Source organism: Psammomys obesus, unplaced genomic scaffold (genome assembly GCF_907164565.1).
Source record: "Psammomys obesus unplaced genomic scaffold, mPsaObe1.curated_primary_1811, whole genome shotgun sequence".
Classification (NCBI taxonomy): Eukaryota; Metazoa; Chordata; class Mammalia; order Rodentia; family Muridae; genus Psammomys; species Psammomys obesus.
The window spans coordinates 8,767,382-8,788,842 of record NW_026585609.1 but is presented as its reverse complement, the minus strand read 5'-3'; the positions used below and the strand labels follow the sequence as shown (position 1 = coordinate 8,788,842).

The 21,461-nt window shown below is 40.6% G+C and overlaps 1 protein-coding gene and 1 non-coding gene across 2 annotated transcripts; both read right to left on the bottom strand.

Moving 5' to 3' along the window:
- Positions 1-30: 30 nt before the first annotated feature.
- Clec1a (C-type lectin domain family 1 member A) lies at positions 31-20,430 on the bottom strand. Its single transcript, XM_055611808.1, has 6 exons — positions 20,282-20,430; positions 8,438-8,536; positions 7,019-7,195; positions 4,551-4,702; positions 1,297-1,415; positions 31-375 (listed from the first exon to the last, which is right to left on the bottom strand). Exons 1-6 carry the CDS (start codon positions 20,391-20,393, stop codon positions 225-227), a joined length of 810 nt encoding a protein of 269 aa, XP_055467783.1. The 5' UTR covers positions 20,394-20,430; the 3' UTR covers positions 31-224.
- On the bottom strand, positions 4,045-4,176 carry LOC129680416 (small nucleolar RNA SNORA17). The gene has a single exon (XR_008720684.1). It is a non-coding gene; the product is annotated as a small nucleolar RNA SNORA17 (small nucleolar RNA).
- Positions 20,431-21,461: the final 1,031 nt, after the last annotated feature.

Sequence of the window (21,461 nt, the reverse complement as noted above, 5' to 3'; positions counted from 1 at the left end):
ATGGCTTCCTGGGGCTAGGTGGTGGTTCATGAGTAAGAATCTTTGTGACAGGGAAATGTGTGCAAGAACCAGGACCAGAAAACCTCTCCAGTACCAGTTCCAGCAGCTGCCCTTCTGCTTCCCAAAGCTTTGAGTGTCCTTTGCATTGGCCTCACTTGACACAGTGCTTTTCCTGGTAGCTGACTCTGACCTGTTGGTCCGCTCCACCAAATGCTTTTTGTCACCTATTGGAGCGCCTCGGGTACCACTCTCCCTGCATTCCTCTCACAGACGCATCTCCTCAGCTCTTTGCAGTCCTTGGAGTAAGCCTTTCCATTGAAGATGGTCATACAGTCCCTGTTTCTTAGGTTGGTGGGATCAATTATAATCTCAAACCTTAAGAAAGAAAGAAAAAGGAAGGAATTTAATTTAATCAGGGTTTATTTCTTAAATGGCATAGTAAGAATCAACAAAAAGCATTTTTCATGTGACAAAGATCATAATCTAGGATGTCTTTGCTGAGGAGATGAGGCCAGTGCACTCCGCTTTCAGCCCCTCAGTTTCCACCTAGTTCTTAGAATCCACAGACCTTTCAAAACAACAAAAACTGTTCTTAAAGCAGATACACACTCTGATTTTACTGCTAATTTGAAGTTATCTATCTTTTCTAGTGTTCAGTTTCCTTAATTAAAAATAAAAGAGGGTTACATTACTATGTCCTGTTCTTTCATAGAGAGAAAATCTGCTCTGACAGAGCTTTAAATGTAATAAACTTTCATTAAAAAATTAGATTTATCCCTGTCATAGAATTTCATGCAAACTGTATCTGAGTGTTTCTATAGTAAATAAGATTTTTTTTTCTTTCTTTTTTTTTTTTTTTTTTTTTTTTTTTTAATTTACGTTATACAGCCAGAAAATCTCTGAGGCCACAGCCTACCCATGGCTATTGATGGACTGTAGGACCTTGGTTGAACATTATTACATCTGAGCCTCCTAGGCTTCTCTTTAATTACTTGCCCAAAGGAGATCTTCTCCCCCTTTTCTTCTCTCTCTCCTTATTACTTTGTCTCCCAGAAAAATGACTGCCAGACACTCACTGCTGGAATCAGCCAGCAAAACATCTGCTGATTACTTGATTACCCTTTTTGTCTGTCTCTCCCACCACTTTTTCTAAACCATTTCACCACAAGCACCTCTGGACACCCTCTGGCAAGCACACTCTCCCGTACAAACCAGATGCTCCCTAATTACTGCCGAACCACACCGCAAATCTGTCTTTATCAAATGCCTCTCCCACAGAATGTTCTGAGGGCTTACAGTTCAAAGGAGTAAGGTGTCCCATCGGTCCACAGCCAGGCTTTGCCACTGCCGTTGCGGGAGAGCCCTGTCCAATAAGAGTAGAAAAACTCAGAGTAGCTCTGAGGCATGGCAAAATCCTGTGAAAGGCACACAAGAAAACCTTTAGCCTTGAGATGCTTCAGTGAAGAGTACAGGATCATGTCGGGGTCAGAACAGTTTCTAACAGACTCAAGAGGGAAAGGCATTTGCCATGAAGCCTTTTGGAACTTTGTCCAGTAAGTCTGGGACACACACACACTTTGTCTTAATAAGTACGGAATACACACATATATTATGAAAACAAGCATTGTATCAACCAAAATTTATACTTGATACATTATTGCTAAGGTATAATATTAGACACAAAATTAATATAAAATATGAGAGAAACCGAAAATGGTGGTGCACGCCTTTGATCTCAGCATCCCGGAAGAGAGGTAGGTGACTTTCGTGAGTTTTAGGCCTGCCTGCTCTACATAGCTCACTCCAAGGTAGCCAGGAATACATAGTGAGACCATGTCTCAAAACACAAATGAAGAAGAGAGAGACAGAGATAAACAGACACAGAGAGACAGAGAGAGTGAGACAGAAAAGTGAAAATAATGGGTAGCTTGAGATATGTCTCAGTTAGTGGTTAGATATGTCTCAGCTTGTGCTGTGTTTTGAGTTCAATCCCTTTCTCCAAAAAGTAATTTATTTTAATTAATTAATTAATTAATTAAACATGAAAGGTTATTGCTGTTATACTCTTAGTTAATGAATTAAAACAAAACAAAAAAGTGGAAGAAGGATTTACAAAATAAAGTGAAATTATTCTGAAAAAAGGAAAAATTTGGAAGTACAAAAATGGAGAAGTAATAGCTGTAAATATCAGGAAAAGAAACTCTGAATGAGAACACGATTATGGAGTAAAGAAAAAGAGAAGAGGATTAAGAAGGATGACAGGAATCTCACACTAGGCAGAAAAGAAAAATTTAACTTTTGTGTATATCTATGTGTTTCTTACATACACATACAGTCATATACTAATATATGAAAATTCCTTTTCTAATATTCAGCTTTAAAAACAAGCATTGTATTCTTTTCCTCATATGTGACTGCTAGCTTTGAGGTTTTATGTATGTGTGTTTAAATTGGGGTACTCATAGAAGGCAAGAAACTAGTAAGAAGCCATGTGGAGATTTCAAGAAACTAGAAACGGGATGCAGGTGGTATGAAGGCAAGAAAAGGAATGGAACAGGAAAAGAGAAAACTTGCAGGTTATTACAATTATTTGACGGGGGGCTGGAGAGATGGCTCAGAGGCTAAGATCACTGTCTGCTCTTCTAAAAGTCCTGAGTTCAATTCCCAGCAACCACATGGTGGCTAACAATTATTTGACAGAATGCTTTTTCTTTTTTCTTTTTTAACTCTTTATTGGTTCTTTGTGAATTTCACATCATGAACCTCAACCCCACTCATCTCTCCTTCCCCTCATAACAACCCTCCACCCTTGCAACCTCTGTAACAGAGGGAAAAAAAAATCTTATTGTGGAAGCTGTATTGTGTCACAGTGTGTCCCACAATATACCCTTTTATCCAGTTTTCTTTTTTTTTTTTTTTTAACTTTCAAACGTTCATTGCAATGACTCTTTAGCCAGGTACTAGGCTTCAGGGCTTCTGCTGCTCTGTTGATACTGGAATCTCACTGGGACTCCTCTCAGATATCTGATAGCAGATATCTCAGGGATCTGTGGGACTGGCCCCTTGCTGCACTCCCGCAGTTCACCAATGGGGTAGATACTGGGGTGGGCCAATTCAAAGCCCTAGATCTGGGCCTAGAGGTACCTGAACTGGTCAACCTGCTGGCTCTCCCACGCTCATGCCTTTGGCGCTGGCTCCCCAGCAACCCCTGAAACCAGAGCCAGCTCTACCTTGCTGCCCAGGTGAGGTGCAACTCTTATGACCCTTGGACCAGATTTCCTGCCTGCCTTAGATGGTGAAAGATAGGGCAGGGGAGAAGAGTATCTCTCTCTCTCTCTCATTAGAGCCACTGCCCAGCAGACAAGAGGAAGGGCCTGCTCTCCTGCACTCACGCCCTCAGGGCCTCCTTGCCTTCAATCCCCACATGCTGAGCCAGCTCTACTGTGCTGCCCTGTGAGGTACAGGGTCTGCTCTCCAAAGTATTGCAGCTAGCTTGGGAAGAGATAGTCTCCAAATCTCATGCCCACAGGGCCCTCTCTCCAAGGATGCTCAGGTGAGGGGGTGAGCCAGTTCTCCACAGCCCTCAGACATCAACTGGCCTTTGGTGATGACAGACCTCAGCTGCTTCAGGATCCTATATCCAGAAGTGGCCCCTGGTGGCAGTACAGGTCAGGCCCCCGCCATAATCCCAGGTGTTTCTCTCTTCCCCCAAGTCTCCAGTTGGGTCTCTTCACTGTGCCCCCATCCTTCTGTTTCTCTTTCTCTTCCATTTCTCCACCTCTTACCTGCCCCTTTTAGAGGAGCCCAAGGTTTCTGAGTGTCTGGAGTCATCTCAAAAATGGTTTCAGGAGAGCTATGCCCCACTTTTGTATTATGGCCCCAAGCAGGGGTCTTTTCAGGAATGGTCTCCTTCTGCCTCCCCAGTCCTGTCCAACACCCTACTGGAGGTGGCCTCAGGCTAGCTCCCTGTCCAAGCCCCTGGTGCCAGATGGTGGTCATCTGAGGCTTGCCTTTTTTTTTCTTTTTTCTTTTTTTCTTATCTTAAGTGTTAGGCTACTAATCATGCAGATGTTCATAGGTATATGAACTGAGTATAGACTTAGCCCCGCTCCTCTCTGCCACCTGCAGTCCCACAAGTGACACAGCGGCCACACCTGCAACACTTCTAGGGACAGGGATGGAATGTTTTCAGCTCAAAGCTTTTTAACATTCATAATGGAAAGACAGGCTGTGCTATTAGTGCTTTTCTGAGACTGCACCAACATTATTCTCTTTCCACCCTTTCCAAAACAGGTAACTTAGGACATTTTTTGTTTGTTTATCTGCCCATTGACTGAGGGATAGTTGAGCCATTTCTCATCTTTATATGTAGTATTTGGGGGAGCACACAGCTTGTACCCACTTCAGGGATCATTTGGATCAGTAGGAGTAAGGACTGGGTTCCGCCATGAGCGAACGTGGAAATCTGTGAGTCAGAACTTGACTTCTTACAATGTTCTTGCCCTGTTCTTTTGGGGAACCGCTTCAGACACTGAGGCTCTGGAACTCACCAGCTCTTCCTGAGTGCTTATCTTCAGCATGGTGGCGTTGTCAGCCAGGCAGAAATATTCACAGCCCTGCCAGTTTTTACTCTCTCTATAGAACTGGTAGCATTTGTCCCCATGCCACTTCCATTTTTCCAGGCAAGGACTGCATCTGTGTCCTTGGAGGGAGAAAAAAAAAAAAAAAAGCAAACAAACTTTGGTTATTTATCTTCTACATGGATCTGCTGTTTCCTCTTTTGGAAATAAACAGTGTTTGATATTCCAAGAAGTGACTTGTGTGTCTCTTAGATATTTGAGTGAGCACCTGTGCCATCTGCCCACTCCACACCAGGGATACCCATAATTGGTGTTGAGCATTCGGTGAGGATTAAAACAGAGAGTGCACATATGGAGTATTGGATTTGGTGCTGAGCAACTGAAACTTCTTGGCTTATGCCATGTTGAATGTGGATAGAATATCCCTTCATGAGGTGGCTGGTATGACTGTGCTGTGGTTTGAACGCAACGTTCCTCCCACAGGCTGATAAGCATCGGGAACATCGTTTTGAGCTGGTGAGCTTTGGGGAAGTGATTGGATCCTGAATGATTTGATATCATCGACGGACTGATCTCCTTGTTTGGCTCCAAATATGATGGCTTTAGTGGGAGGCAATGAAAATAGGGGCTAAGTGAGAAGTCATTCATTGGGACATGTTGTTGGGGTATAGCACCCTTTGTTTATGTCTTTTTTTTCTGTTTCAGGTATGACACGATGTAAGCTGTCCCACTGTGCCCTTCACTGCCACCATGGGCTGAAATGTCTGAAGCTGGAAGCTAAGCTAGACTCTCCCCGTTCTCAAGATATTTGTCAAGTAGTCTCAGGCATAGGTCTCTTTTACTTGTCCTGAGCAAGTGTTTGTGTGTGGGTGTGTTAGAGCGGGCATTTGATAATATCCATGGTTGCATCACTGTTTTATTCTGGAGGGGATGGAGATGTGAGCACTGTTTACTCTACATTTAGGCTTCATACTGCTTAGGCTACTGTGACATATTCCATGCTTTCTGTTAACCTTTTGTTTTGAGACAGGGACTTATAAAGTGACTCAGCCTGAGGAAAAAAAAAAATTCCCCCAGGATATAGCACATACACGGATGTGATATGTGCAAGCATGTAAACATGGATGTGTTTCAGGGGAAACACATGTGTTTCATCAGCCAGATGAGTATATGTCATGAGAATGAACTGCTTACAGATATTTTGCTCATTTGACCTGTAGAACTAGTGAAACAATGGCCACAGAGTTCTCAAGCTGAACATGCATGTTCCGTTTGAGCTTGTCCTTCAAAGTCCCTGTAGAAGGCTCCATGTGACCATAGCTACAAAATGGTAAATGCCAAAAAAAAAAAAAAAAAGTTCAGCAAGGCTACACTCTAAGGTAGGTGAATCAGTTCTATGGTGCATGGAAAGTACATCATCCAAAATTATGTGGTCATTTTCTATTTCTTTATGTTCACTAGACTTTGCACATATAGGATATTAGTGAGTTTATATCTGTGACCCAGACTTTCTTTCTTGCATACTGTACTTCTCACACAGCATTAATTCCTAGTTCCCAACTTCTAAATATCACCTTATATTTGAATTGAATGTGGCTTATTTTTTTGTTTTTGTTTTTGTTTGTTTGTTTTAGACAGCTAGATGAGAATCCTGGAATTTTTTTTTTTTTGATGGTTTAGAATCCTACAAAGAAAAAAAATAAAAGTCCACTGGGCTGTTGGAGAAACAAGAAAAGAGAGAATTATAGTAAATGAAGTTACTAGTCTTGTGGAAAACAGCACTTAGAGAAGTGTGCCTTGAGACACTGTTTACTGAGAAAAATCACTCATTCGTCTGCTTGCAGGGGAAGTGGTGGGAGAAGGGATAATGATGCAACTGTGGTATCTCAGTTTCCAAAGGAGAAACCGACAGGGACTGCAAAATGTAGGTGGCTCCTTCTGCTTGTGTGGTGGAATGGGCAGAGCTGACTTAGACACATCGTGTAACACGATGAAGATTCAGACCGTTGACAGAAAAACAAGTCACCGTGAACTAAAACGACCATGGTTTATTTCAAGTTCCCTGAATTTTTAAATCATTCCTGCATGAGTCTAAAAATATGAAGACTGTAATCATAGCTTTCATGTGCTGGTTTAGTATGCCAACATAGCTGAGGCGCATCCCTGCGTTTAGCACCTGACGGTGCCGTTTCGGTTGCTCTAAGTGAACTGCCTTTCTTGCTTTCAATGCTCACACTTGAAGAATCCCTTCCTGTGCATGACGCAGACGCGTATAAGCAATTATAACCCAATGTCTGATCATGAGTATGTGGCTCAAACTGTTTTTTTGAGATGGCAGGAAAAGTACTTCTAAAACATACATGGTTCTAGTCACCCCGGTGGAAACTTCAGATTTAGACAGAAAAAATTCCAGGGCCTACAGTGACGGACATGCTCACCTCCGCTTTTGTTGTAAAGTTCACGACACAGTTTTACAGCTACCTGCTGAAGAGTTTCGATGAGCTTCCTGTTCTGGCCCTGGAGAGACTGTAGTTGTCGGGAGATGTTCGCCAGCCTTTCATCCTTTTCAGTGATGCTGTCTTGCTGGTTATTGGAGAGCTGGTAGAACTGAAAAACTAAGTCAAGTGACCAAGTCAGACTCCTCTCATGATGCTTATATGCCTGTTTCTATTTTCTTCACTTGGGGAGACAATGAAGCACACAGTTTAACAGCTTAGCATGGAGAGCTCACATTGTCATGTCTAGTGGCATAGTTAATTGCATAATCTCGGGCAAATTTGGATGTTCACCTCTGTGTGAAAAACGTGAAGTCATAATAGTGGTTCTTAATTTCAGATGTTAAGAACCCAATCCCAAACTCTCTTCCTGCTCAACATTTCATGCACAGCCAAACCTAAAACCAATCTAAAACTATAAATCTGCTTATCTATTGATTATTTATTGTATTGCACACCAGAAAGATGACCTATGCTACTGTTCATTCCATTATTAAAACGTTCAGATGTCATTTCTGTATTTCTGAAGATTTGCAGATAGGGTCTACGAGAAAAACCAACTTCTCTAGTGTCACCCAACTAAGCACATTTCAACACAGGTTTGAACTTCAGTTTTCTAAATCACAAGAAGTGAATCACGAGTCATGAGAGTTACTTATGTTCCAAAAAAAAGCAGCTGATTACAAAACAATGCTGTATCAAGACTATGTAAGTTCTGGAGTAGAAAGGAATAACAGGATTTCCTTTTACTTTTTAAATTGAAATTCATAAGTTTACCTCTGACTTCAGACAAAATCAAATCCTGACCTATGATCTGCTTTACTGTGTGGCTTTTGGCTGGTGTCACCATCAGCAATTCAGAAAGGGGCTGTGAATTCTTACCCTCATGAAGCAAATTACCCTGAGCCCATCAAGGAACTTACCATTGCTGCTTTGAAATATAAAGGTATTACACCTGCAATCTTTATTGTTTGATTTTCACACCTTTTTTTTTTTCAAAATTACTGTATCATTTCTCAGCCTCTTTGACAAATGTGATTTAGCACTCCTATGCTCCTTGTGTAGAAGGTGGATGTATGCAGAAACCACTTTCCCCTGAACCATTCATGCTCTCTCAAGCGGTGATTTACATACTGACGTGTAGACAAATGAAATATGTATCTTAAACAGAATGTGTTCTCCTCACTGAAAATGCTTGCTGTATTCCATTACATCAACTCCTAGCCAATTAAACAGTTGCCTTTAGAAAAAGGACAAGGCTCCAGAATTAAGGTTTGAATAAACTCAGAGCAAGTCTCCTCCTGGACAAATGGAGGAACTGGGAACTCCTGCCTCCCCCGACAGGGTAGAGTGCAGACTTACACACTAGGCCCAGGGCTGCCAGGCCGATGAGCAGCACCAAACACAAGGTCAGGAGCGTCAGGGCCACTGGGCGCCAGACTGAAGACGGTGTTCCGTTCTCTGCAGGGAACAAAGAGAAAGTAAGGGTGGTCTTTTCTTTCTCTTGGGTTAAAATAATCTGTCATCAGACGCAGAGGCAGGAGTACCTTCTAGATGCAAAATGAAGGCAGTCAAGACTTTACCTTCTGTCCTCAGAATCTTGGCCGTAAAACCCATGTAAGTCTCACTCTTACATCTAGTTCATTCACAAGCGCCACCATTTCTGTCCTCTCCCTGAGGCCTACATTATGCATTAGCATGACAGTTAAAAGCTTGTTTTATAACCTTATGCTTTGTCAAAATTTTGACTGTGGAGGCCACGTGTGGTGACGCACACCTTTCATCCTAGCAATAGGAAGGCAAAGGAAGGCAGTTTTCTAAGGGTTGGATGCCAGTCTGGTCTATGTAGCAAGTTCCAGGCCAGCTAGGGCTGTATTGTGGGTAGAGATAGGGGGATCAGGAGTTCAAGTTCATCTTTAACTACATTATAGAATTAGAGACCAACCAGTATTGACACAAAGAAAGAAACAAGAACCCTAAAGCCAAGAATCCCAAACCCTTACCAAGGGGTAACCTGTTACATCATCAGGAAAAACATGCAATTAATTGTTTTTTAATGTTCCCTGCCCCCAGTGCTCCACCTATGTGTCTTTAGGAAAACAAATGACATGTTTATCATTAGAAATGATGCTTTTACTCTTTGTTTTTAAAGTTTCTTACATAAAAGTTATCATTTGTAAGAATGTTACATATTCATTTACTAGATTTATATCGTCTCCAAACTAAGTCATGAAAGAACAAGGCCATCAGTTTCTCAGAGATGGGTGTGCCTATATCAAGCTTCACACCAGTCAAATAATAAACTAAGACAGAGAAAGAAACACTAGGGACAGTATCTTGACTTTGTTCCCATGGTTTGACCTGTTACAGCAGAGTAGCCACTGTGTCACAAAAAGACCTGTCATCCAGTGAGATCATCTATTTCAGTTATAACCAAACAGACAGAGTTGAACTCTCCTCCAGTGCAGATAACATCTAGAGTCTATGAGCAGAATAGAACAAAAGCAGAGTGGAACCTGTAAACTATTGTCTCCATTTAATTGAGAAGTCAAGTCAGATTCTGAAACAGAAAGAACAAATGTGTACAAGTTCACTTTCAACTGGAAACTGGTTTTATGGAATTGGTCAGGCTGTCTTCATTCTGTCTTCCAAGTCCACCTAACGCCAAATCTTATCCCTGACTCTGTAGCAGATCACCAATTATGGTGCCTCCTTCCTTGGTCCCTACATATTGACCTTCACATATCGATAGTGGGAAACTTTAATACCCCACTTTCACCAATAGACAGGTCATCCAGACAAAACTAAATTTAAAAAAAAAAAATGCCAATGCTAAATGATGTCATAGACAAAATCGACCTAACAGATACTTACTGAACATTTCACTCAATTGCAAAATAACATAGCTCCTTCTCAGTAGCTCATGGAACTTCCTCCAAAACTGACCACATATTGGACACAAAGAAAGTCTCAGCAGATGTAAGAAAGCTGAGATAACACTATGCATCCTATCTGACTACCGTGGATTAAAGCTAGATATCAATAGCAACAGAAAGCTTACAAACTTATGGAAACCGAACAACTCACTACTGAATGAAAAATGTATCAAGACATAAATTAAGAAAGAAATGTAAAACATTTTAGAATTGATTGAAAGTGAAACACAGCATACTCAAACTTATGGGAAATAATAAGGATGGTTCTAAGAGGCAAGCTGTAGCATGGAGTGTCCACATTTAAAAAAAAAAAATAGTTGGAGATATCTCCAATCAGCAACTTTGTAACACCTGAAAGTTCTAGAGCAATAAGAAATAACACCCAAAAGAAGTAGATGACAAGAAATAATTAAACTCAGAGATAAAAATCAATGAAATAGAAACAGAAAAAATTTAAAAATCAATGAAATGAAGAGTCATTTTTTGAGAAAAATCAGTAAGACTGACAAACTGTTACCTAAATTAACTAAAAGGTAATGGAGAAAAGATCAAAATAACAAAAGTAGAAACAGAGTGGGGACACACCAGTGAAATCTAGAGAATCATAAAGACATACTTTAACAACCTGTACCTCACCGAATTTGAAAATCTAAAAGAAGTATATATATGTGTGTGTGTGTGTGTGTGTGTGTGTGTGTATACATATATATACACACATATATATGTATATACATATGATCTACCAAAGTGAAATCAAGACCAGATAAACAATGTAAACAGACCTACAACCTCTCGTGAAATAGAAGCAGTCACTAAAAGTCCCTCACTAAAAAAGACCAGAGCCATATAGTTTAGCATGAGATTTTACCAACTTTCAAAAAAGATTTAATTTCAGTATGCTTCAAATTATTCCACAAAATAGAAAGAGGAGAAACTTTGCTCAATTCTTTTTATGAGATTATAGTTACCTTGATATGTAAACCACATATAGACTCAACAAAAAAAGAGAATTACAGAACAATTACCCTGATGAACATCACTGCAAAGGTTATCAGTTAGATATTTGCAAACCAAATCCAAGAACACATTAAAAAGACCATCCACCATGATCAAGTAGCCTTCATCCCAGAGGTATAGGGATGGATCAGCATACATAAATAAAGGTAACCCACTATATAAAAGAAAAACCCAAGAGATCATCTCATTAGATGCAGAAAGGAGCTTTGATGAAATTCAATACTCCTTCATGATAAAAGTCCTGGAAAGACAAGAAAGGGATTCAAGAAATATACTTCAAAATAATAGAACCAATTTATAGTAACTCCACAGCCAATATTAACTCCAGGGAAAAGAAAATAAAAGCATTTCCACTGAAATCAGGAACAAGATAACTAAGTTTATCTCCATATTTATTCAACATAGTTCTTAGCTACAACAGTAAGATGGCTGGAGGAAATCAAGAGAACACAAATAAGAAGGGAAGGAGCCATTGTATTTCTATTTGCAGATGATAAGATAGTATACATAAGTGACCCTAAAACTTCCACCAGCAAACTCCTACAGCTGATAAACACTTTTATCAGAGTAGCAGGGTACAAAATCGATTCACAAACCCAGTAGTCTTCCTATACACAAAAGAAAAACAGACTGGAAAGAAATGAGGAAAACAGTACCTTTCAAAGTAGCTTCAGAAAACATAAAATATATTGGAACACCTCTAACTAGGAAAGTGAAAAGAATTGTATAATAAAAACTTTAAGACACTGAAGAAATTAAGGAATGCATCAGAAGATGGGAAGATCTCCATAAATAGGTAGGATTACTATAGTAAAAATGATGATTTTTAACAAAAACAGATTCAATACAATCCCCATTCAAATTTCAGCACAATTCTTCACAGAACTTAAAAGGACAATTTTCAGCTTCATATGGAAACACAGAAAGCCCAGGAGAGATTTAAACAAACAAACAAACAAAAAACTCCTGAATAATAAAAATAACTGCTGGAGGTATCACCACCCCTAATTGCAAACTGTAGTACAGAGCTATAGGAGTAAAAACAACATGGTATTGGCATAAAAACATACACATTGATCAATGGAATCAAGTTGAGGACCCAGGCACAAATTCACATACCTGCAAACACCTGATTATTTTTGTAAAGAAGCCAGGAATACACACTCAGAAAAAAAGCATCTCCAACAAATGGTGCTAGTCAAATTGAGGACAGCAACATGTAGAAAAATCATAAAAGGTTTGCACTTATCATTCTGCACAATAATTCAATTCCACTCCAAGTGGATCAAAGACCTCAACATAAGGCCAGATACACTGAATCTGATAGAAGAGAAAGTAGGTAATAATCTTGAGCTCATTGGCACGAGAAAAGACTTTCTGAACAGAACACCTTTAGCACCATCAGTAAGATCAACAATAAATAAGCAGGACCACATGAAACTGAAAAGCTTCTGTAAGGCAAAGCACACCATCGTTCAGACAAAGTAGCAGCCTGCAGATTAGGAAATGACTACCTACCCAATAGAGGGATAATATCCAAATTATATTTAAAAACCTAGACATCAAGTAAACAAATAATCCAGTTAAAAAATGAAGTATAGACCTAAATATAAAATTCTCAAAAATACAAAAATGGCTGAGAAGCACTCAAAGACATGTTCAACATCCTTAGTTATCATGGAAGTGCAAATCAAAGCTACTTTGAAATTTACTCATGCACCAGTCAGAATGGATAATAATAGTAATAATAATAAAGACTTCATTCTGGCAAGGATGTGGGGTAAAGAGAACACGCACCCATTGCTGGTAAGAGTGAAAACTTGAATAGCCTCTGTAAAATCAGCATGGCAGTTTCTCAGAAAGTTGGGAATAGATCTACCTCAAGATCCAGCTATACCTCTCTTGGCCACATACCTACCTAATGGATGCTTCATCCTACCACAGAGACATTTACTCAACATTTATGCTGCTTCATCCATAATATCCAGAAATTGGAAACAACCTAGATGCCTGCCAAGGAATAAATAGATAAAGAAAATGTGGTACATTTAAACAATGAAATATTGATCACCTTTTTAAACAATGAAACAAAATTTGCAAATAAATGGATGGAGCTTTAAAAATTATTCTAATTGGTTAACACAGACATAGAAAGAAAAATGATATATATTCAGTTGGAGGTGGGTGTTAGCTGTTATGTCTTGAATAAGTAAGCTACAATCCATATAACCACAGAAGTTTAGTATAGACAAAGGGACTAGGTAGGAGGAATGAATCTCCCTAGGAAGGGGAGTTAGAATAAATAGTTATGGCTGGATAAGGTGGGGGAACTGGAACAGAAGAACCAAGTGAAGATGGATTAAGAAAAGGGGACAAAGGAAAGTATATAGGAAGAAACAACTAAAACTAAGGGCCATTTGAGGGGTCATATGGAAACCTATTAAAATAGAAGCTGGACCAACGTACTTGTGAATTCACAGACTGTGGCAGCATGCACAGAGCCTGCATGGATCCGCATCAGATGGGATTCCAACACCAAGATGAAAAGTGAAAACATGCTCCATCCCTAACCCAGAAGCTGTCTCTAATTGATAAGCACTTGCAAGTGAAAAATGAGTTTTCTTGAATAGAATCTCATTGGGAAAACAAACCACCCTTAAAAGCAGATCCCATGCCCAGCAGTAGCTAACCAACACAAAATAAAGTCGATAGCAACTTTGAGGTTTCTTTGTCTCATAATGTTTATCCAGGGCATTTATTTGATTTATTATTATTATTTAGTTTATAGCTCCTTTGCATACAGATTACAGATTCTAGTTCTGTGTTTTTATAGGATTCTTGTGTGTGTGTGTGTGTGTGTGTGTGTGTGTGTGTGTGTGTGTGTCTATGTTATATATGTTTCTTGTACTTTTTGTTTGGTTCTTTTTTCTTCTATTTGTTTTGTCCTATTTAAATTTGTTTGTTTTTGTTTTTTCTTGTTTTGTTTTATCATTATTATTTAGATGCCTGTTTGTTTTCTAATGAGAGACAGAGAGGGTGTGGATTCAGATAGGAGGTGGGGAGGGAGAATCTTTGAGTAGGTGGGGGAAAGGAAATTGTAATCAAAATATAATGTATGAGAATAATCTATTTTTAATAAAATCAAAATTTAAAAAAAAACACTTCTTTCCAAAGAGATTCTTTATACCATATATTCTAAGCATAGGGATGGGAGTTAGCTGCTATTGACAGAGTGAAGCAGGAAAGACTGTGGACATAGGGCACATGAGGCCTATCCTCCTGAACTTACATGTAGTCAGGAAAACAAATCAAAATTCAGAAAGGAGACACATGCGTGTATTTGTTTATATTTTAAAACTTGACTCATCTTAACAATCATCTCAGTAGATAGCTCACATTCTATTTAGAAAAAAATTCAAAGCACATTTCATTGATTATAGAGATTTCATTATGACCCTACCTGATTTAATGATGTTCAAGAACTTTTTTTGCATTTGAGAAGAAAGTACCAGAATACACTTTCTTAGCCAGACTCTACCCAGATCTTTTATTAATTTCTCAACTATTCTGATGTTGCTTTAATGTTGTAATCACAGAATCTTTCTGTCCTGTCCCTGCATCCCTCAGACTTAATTCTACCTCAGTTCCCTGTATTCTCCCTTCCTTTGCTTCTATAACCAAGCACCCATGATAGAATGCCAATGAACTTAACAGTTTTCCCTTTTTCTTGATTCTGTTTTTCTCACTGGCTGCTTCTCTTCTTGCTACGAGTCTAAAGTTTCTTAATTATGCTCCAAATGTTCTCAACAATGCTGAACCATCTCTCTAGGGACCACCTCCACCTTAACAAGAGATTTTTCAAAATAATAATAATAATAATAATAAGCTGTGTGGGAGATGCCTAATTTTGGCTTGGCTTTCTTGTAGTTTGGGATGTTGGAAGAGAATCCGTATGCTGTCTCTGCTGGCTTGTTTAGAAAGAGGCATGGATGGGCCACAGAATTATATAAACATCCCCAGGAATGCTGAGATATATATATAGAAGAGAATACCATCTTCCTGTGTCCTCTTAATACTACTCTGCCATAAAACACTAGAGTGCCAGAGTCAAGTTTTGAATACAAACCCTTTTGTCACAGGAAACTTGGCAGATGAAGAGTATTGTCATGCGTAATTAGTTATTCTTCATCGGTCAGGTAAACCTCTACACTCCCCCAAACCAACAGCACACCAGAAATGAGACAGACACCATTAAACAAGGGCTACAAGGATAACCCCGAAGGGCAAGGAGTCATAGAACCTAGACACAGTTTCAGCAGTTCGTGCAAGGCCACGCTGGATACGTGTGGCAGAGCTAGGACGTGTTCAACACGCTTCGCCCTGTACTTTGTGCGCTCCATTTCTTCCTACGCAGACTCCCCACCTTCAGCTGAACAGTCCCCCGGGCCGCTTTGTAGTAAGTTCTCATGATTCTCAAAGCCAATTTAGACTGACCTAAATCCTAAGCCTGAATCAGCACCTCATTTTACCCCTCCAAATTCTTAGTGGTCTTAATTTTTCCTCATAATCCATTTTGCCTCTGACACTGGGCAATCTAATTGCTCCTCTCTGACGCCCCCTCCACAATGGCGTCCACAGAGTGGGAAAGTCACCCAATGCTCCAGCTTTCTCTTCTGGAAAATCCAGGCTGGACCTTGTAGACCTGGGACAACTGTGCTTCTCTTGGGGTACACAAAACAGTCATCAGTTCAGTCCTGGTTGTCTTCTGTGGTCTCCAACAAGACTTCAGCAACACTCAGGACATTTCTTTTAGCTTTGCACTTTCTAACTTTCTAATGACTCAAAAATAGGGCCTCCCCAGTGCCCACCATGGTGTTTAATATTTAGTGGGCATGCCTGAAAGATATATGATATCACAGAAATGTGACTTGTGCCTTATTTTGCTGCAATGGCCTACAGAAATGAAACTAAAAAGAAGGGAGAAAATTGCAGCAACATTGCAATAATAAGAGTAGGGCAAAACAGAACTAGAATTGACTTTTAAATATGTTTTTCAAATGATTGCTAATGAACGTGTCTGTTTATTGTTAGTGTAGCATTTCCACTGACGCCATCAGGAACCTTCTGTGACATCATTCCCCTACTCTTGATATTGTTTGGGTGAGCTGGCCATCCTGAGTTTCTTTTTAATTGGCAGTATGGTTAGGATCTCTCCCGTCTTAAAAAATAAATTTAAAACGTCCTTACTCAATCATGTGTCAAGTCAGCAATAACATAAAGAAGAGAAAAATCATAAAAAGCTTCACTTCCTCAGCAGCCCCTTTTTGATACACTGCTATAACATAACCAGTAGCCTGATCTTGGGTGGGGCCACACAGCAGTGATCCTGGCTCTTGGGAGACTGAGACAGGAAGTTGTTTTTTTTTTTTTTTGAGTTGAGAAGCATTCTGAGCTATGCAGGGAGTTTCAGCCCTAAAAACTGACTATTTTGATGATAAATAAACTTCTATTTTCTCCTTATTGTTGAAATAATAAACTGTGTTTAGTCTCCTCTTAAATGTTCTTCGGCCTCTGTTGTTTTTAACATTCCACTATTGCCTCCCGATGTCCTTCCCACTATTTTGAGTTTACTCTTTCAGTGTGCCAGGTGCTTCTTTCTGCCAGACTCTGTCCTGCTTCCACCTTCTCTGCTGCTCCTTTCTAGAAGCCTCTGATTGGGTCCTCCTCTCCAGGTCCTGAAGCTGATATTCCATAGATTATCCCCTTGCCAGTCAATTTTTTTATTAGTCAATTTGTTTTTATAGATTTCTGACGTTATGTTCCCTCCCTCTATGATCTGATTCACTCACGTAAATTTTAATTTCTATTCATATTACTTAAACGATTTATTCATGTATCATGCCACTGATTAGTACATATATATATGTAGTCTAAAATCTTACTACATATACATTTTGCCCAAAATTCTTACCCTGAGCCCATATTCTTCAAATATATGTGTCTTTAGACAGCTGCGAATGAGCTCACCCTCTAGACGCTCTGACTCGGGCCGAATTGTCACCTCATGGTTCTTTCTACAATTTCTACTGCAGCACCTGCCACACAGAACCTGCCAGCACTTACTCCACATCTGGCATTACTCAGGCAAGCTTGGACTGACATCCCTTTCCTATCTCCTCTCAGGTAGCCCGAAGCAATCCTTGAAGCTCCTTCCCCTCCATAACTATCCGATAGCTTTCTCCTCTGCCTTCTTACTCTTGTTCCAGAGTTGAGGATTCTTGCCTCCACCTGGACTAGAGATAGTACAGGGCTTTGGCTCATCCAGGTCTGTGAAGTCTCCTTCTAACAACACATCATTTGGCTCACTCTATCTTTCTCTCCTTCGTTGATCTCTTTTAGACAGAGCTACAACACTTCAGATAGCCTAAAAGGCCTTCCTTAGCTCTCCAGACCTGCTCCTCATACTTACTGCACAGAGTTCTCGGAAAACACAGTTTCTTTAAATCCCCCTCAGTTTCCTCTTGCAAGTCTTTCTCTGTGGAGCATCCTCAGCCTTGGACACACCCACCCATGGTTCTTTGTAATCTGGAAAATGCTAAGATCAACTCAGTGCGATGACCACTCTCTCCAGATCTTTCTAGGTCTCTTTTAGCCCCCTTAGACGTAAAATGGCTAGGCTCTCATATGCTTGCGCATGCTCCAAGGTAGTATGCTATTATATAGAAAGCTGGGTTAGGAAAGCTCCCTCATTGCTCGTAGCTGAGGGTCTACTGTATTTGGCACTGCGTGCCCAGTCCTTGGCATACTTGACCTGAATTTGTGGAAGTTATATGTACGGTTATTTCCTTTATTTTCGACTGTCTCCTTAACTGTTCGGTGTTTTCAGACAAGCACGATTGTTATATGGATAACAGGAGATCCTCAAAAAAACAACCATGGTGTTTATTTGTATTAGGTCAAAAGAAACAGTTATTAAAAAGCGCTCACTCGTATTTATATCACACCTTCATACTGAGTCTAAAATTGCCAAAAATTCTGATTTCTATTGCTGTTTCTACATTAGAGATATATCGGAAATGTTTTCTTAAGAAGAATTTTTATGACATTCCTCTAAATATCTGCGTATCGCAAGATGGAACTGAGATAGCACAAAGGCAGGCCGAGAAAACTTTTTCCAGATGTTTGCCTCTGAGTCACTTCCTTGTAACCTTCTCTCCCACTGTTCCAATCTCCATTTCTTACAAGGAGGCTGCCAAATGTTGTACCAAGTGTTTCATCTTGCCCCACCTTTGTCTCCACCCTTCAGTCTTGAGGTGTTTAGTTGTACACAGTGTTCCTGCTTATTCAGGTCATTGGCCCTTCTCTAGGCAGATGTGAAAAAGTGAAATTGCATACTGTCCTCTTGAAACCATGGCCCGGGAAGCTGATCGTTCGTGAAATTCGATGGAGGAAAGCCTTTCCAAGTCTATTACCCACATCCTTCCCCATCTATCCACCCTCCAGGTGGAGGAAGCTGGAAATCCCCAACATCCTTTAAACAGCTCTCTGGGTAGTTTTTTGGGAAAATAAGAAACCATATGAGTAGACCTCAGGTAGACAATCATTTATAAATAGAAAGTGTATGGAATGGCTTTATGGACAACAGGGGGGAAGCCTGAAATGTATTTAATCAAAGAAAGAGAGAAGAGGATTAAAATGTGTCCTGATTCACAGAAATGAAGAAACCCTGGATCTGGTCACAAAGGAGAGTACATGACTTGAAGACACCGGCAGAGAGAAGGTGCCGCTGATAGAGACTCACACAAGAGTCTTAAACGGAACACTCTAGGGATTGGCAAAGGATGGAATGTGGAGAGAAACATTTTTAGAATGTCTGTTTTGGTCAGTCTTCATACTCTTGGATGCCTTATAAAGAGGTTCTGTTATTTCTGTTTACTGTTAGCTGAAATTACTATGAACAAACATGGATAAGGTACTTACAGCAAGGCCAGGCATAGAATATGTGTTAATACCCACCTCCCATCATTAATGCCTTATAAGCAATGGAACCGAGGCCCCAGGACGCTTAGGCCATTCACTGTAAGTGGCCTACTTGGTGTTAGAACCTAAACATAGGGCTTGCTATCTGTACCATGGAGTGGGGTCTTTGCTATAGAACCAAGTCACTTGTCTGCTGTAGGCCAACCAGGTAAGCCCCCACACACACACACTATATGTGTGGATTGTGAAAATTAGTGGAACTGAAAAATTCTACTCTATTGTAAGACAAATAACATTAAATAGTAAGATGTAGGCTAAATTTAATATATTCTAAATACAATTCAATCATTTTAATATTCTGAAATCAACAGCACAAAGGGGGGGATATGGTGGCACACACTTGGAATCCAGCTACTGAAGAGACAGAGATAGGAAGGCTACAGGTTTGAGGCCAGTGGGCAACTCAGTGAGATACTGTCTCACACTGGATTGAAAGGCTTCTATAGCATAGCTCAGTGTTATACCGTGGCCCACCAAGAGAAAGACCTTAGGTTCAACCTCAGGCCAAAAAGAAAAGGCTTAGGGGAGGAACTAGGAATCTGATGTAAATGAATCTGAGCTCCCTCACACCATTTCAGACCTAAAGGGACTCACTAAGAAGGAAAGATTTGCTTCCAACGACCTTGATGTCACGGAGGCTAAAACCAGTACCTGATGCTGACGTTGCTCCTCCAAGGTCTTGCAGATTCAAGGTGCATACATTCTAACCAATCCCCTGGTAAATTAGCCTGCTTGGAAACCTCTCCCTTCCAGCCAAGAGTTCAAAACTGACAAAAATAAAATGGTCGTTTTTATTAACCTAAATTTCCAAATCACATCACAGGTGACAGTACACACGTACAACAACAAGCTGGCCTGATTTGGCTTTCGTGAGAAAGGAAAAGGAAACAGATGCTACTTTAAGTTATACACAGTCTCACCTTTCTTTGCCTGCTATGCTTAATCTGAAAACCCCCATTCCCTCCTTGCAAACTGCTGAGCCGGCCAGCGACAGAATGTTAAGAGATCAGACTCCCATGTGTATGCTCTTTCCATTTTTCAAATGTCACATGCGTGTAGACAAGTTGTGGAAAGTGGAGTTACCCCTCACTGTAAGCCACAGGAAGGTTCTCTCCCTTCCCTCTGCCTTGCACATGCCTAGGAAAAGTGCCTCATCTCACGAATTTCTCCAGGGCCCTGCTCTGCTGGGACCCTAGGAGACAGGAGTAAGTACCTGAGTCCCTGGGCTCTGCACGTCTGGTGGCAGTGGAGGCTCCAGAATACAGGCTTATGGTGGTGTCATCTTCATGGAGCATGTCCCTTGTGCTGCTGTATTTGGCCTGCATCCTGATTCCTGCAGAGCTGCCGGGGAGATGTGCTCAGATTTGCTGCTCCAGGCTGCCTGTCTACGGTCAGATACCTCAGGAAAGGAAACCAGGCAATGAGAGGCATTCTTAACAGTCTCTCCCTGCCGGCTGCAGGGGAAGCCTCTGACTCCAGTTCCTGCATGGAGAGGCTGGGCCCCTCCCTTGTGAGCCTGTATTCAGAATGCCAAGTTGGTCTGGCTGAGGGGAAATTGCATGTGTTTTCTGGCTGGGCGGTCCCTGAACAGTAATTACAATATCTGCCTATTTTCAGACCTCACGTGTATCTGCTTATAAGTCTTTCAGAATTGCAAGAAGAAGACGACGAGCCTTCCCAAGAGCACTGAGGGACCTCTCACACAAAAGCATAATCAGAACTGGACCGCTTCTTACCCAGCATGCACCACAGGCTGTTTACTCACCTGTACCTTTGGGGAACGGGGGGGAGACTCTTCCTGTCTCCAAGGGCAGAGTGTGCATCATTCACTGGATGTCCGACCGACCCCACAGCAGACCCCTGAGGTCATCCAATCAATTTAGTTCTTCGATTTTATTCAACCTATCTAGGTGAAGTGATTTCTTTAGAGGTCACATAGCTGGCTAGGGTCCGATTAACTCTGGAAGTTCTCTCCTGTTGTCAACCGCACGTTCTCCTCACAATTTGTGGACTTGATTTTGCATTTTACAACACACCAGGCACTATTGGCAATCCCAGCTTACAGCGCTGTTACTAACCACTGTGCAACTTTGCAAGGCAACTAGCTATGTGTGCCTATACTTGTTAAGATAAGAAATGAGGAAACTGACTTAGACTGTTTCTAGCAGTTCCTCCTGAATCAGCATGATTGTGTGTGTGTGTGTTACACAACTAAATACCTGAGACCAGATAATTCATACATAATAAAAAAAATGTTTTTGTAACAAATCTGGCTCAATATCAAGGTGTTGACAAAATCAGTGGTGAGGTGTGGGGTGCACCCTCTAAGGGAGATGCTGTACCATCATATATTGAAAGGTATGATGTCAGGCCTTCCTATATTTACACAAATA

Bases quoted from the DNA above. Each gene is read 5' to 3' on its own strand.
- Clec1a (XM_055611808.1), bottom strand. From the start codon at position 20,393: ATGCAGGCCAAATACAGCAGCACAAGGGACATGCTCCATGAAGATGAC. The intron at 8,537-20,281 runs GTACTTACTCCT...TGTTCCCTGCAG, and splicing joins TGCAGAGCCCAGGGACTCAG to AGAACGGAACACCGTCTTCA. The intron at 4,703-7,018 runs GTGAGCATGTCC...TCTCCCTCCAAG, and splicing joins ACTTTACAACAAAAGCGGAG to GACACAGATGCAGTCCTTGC.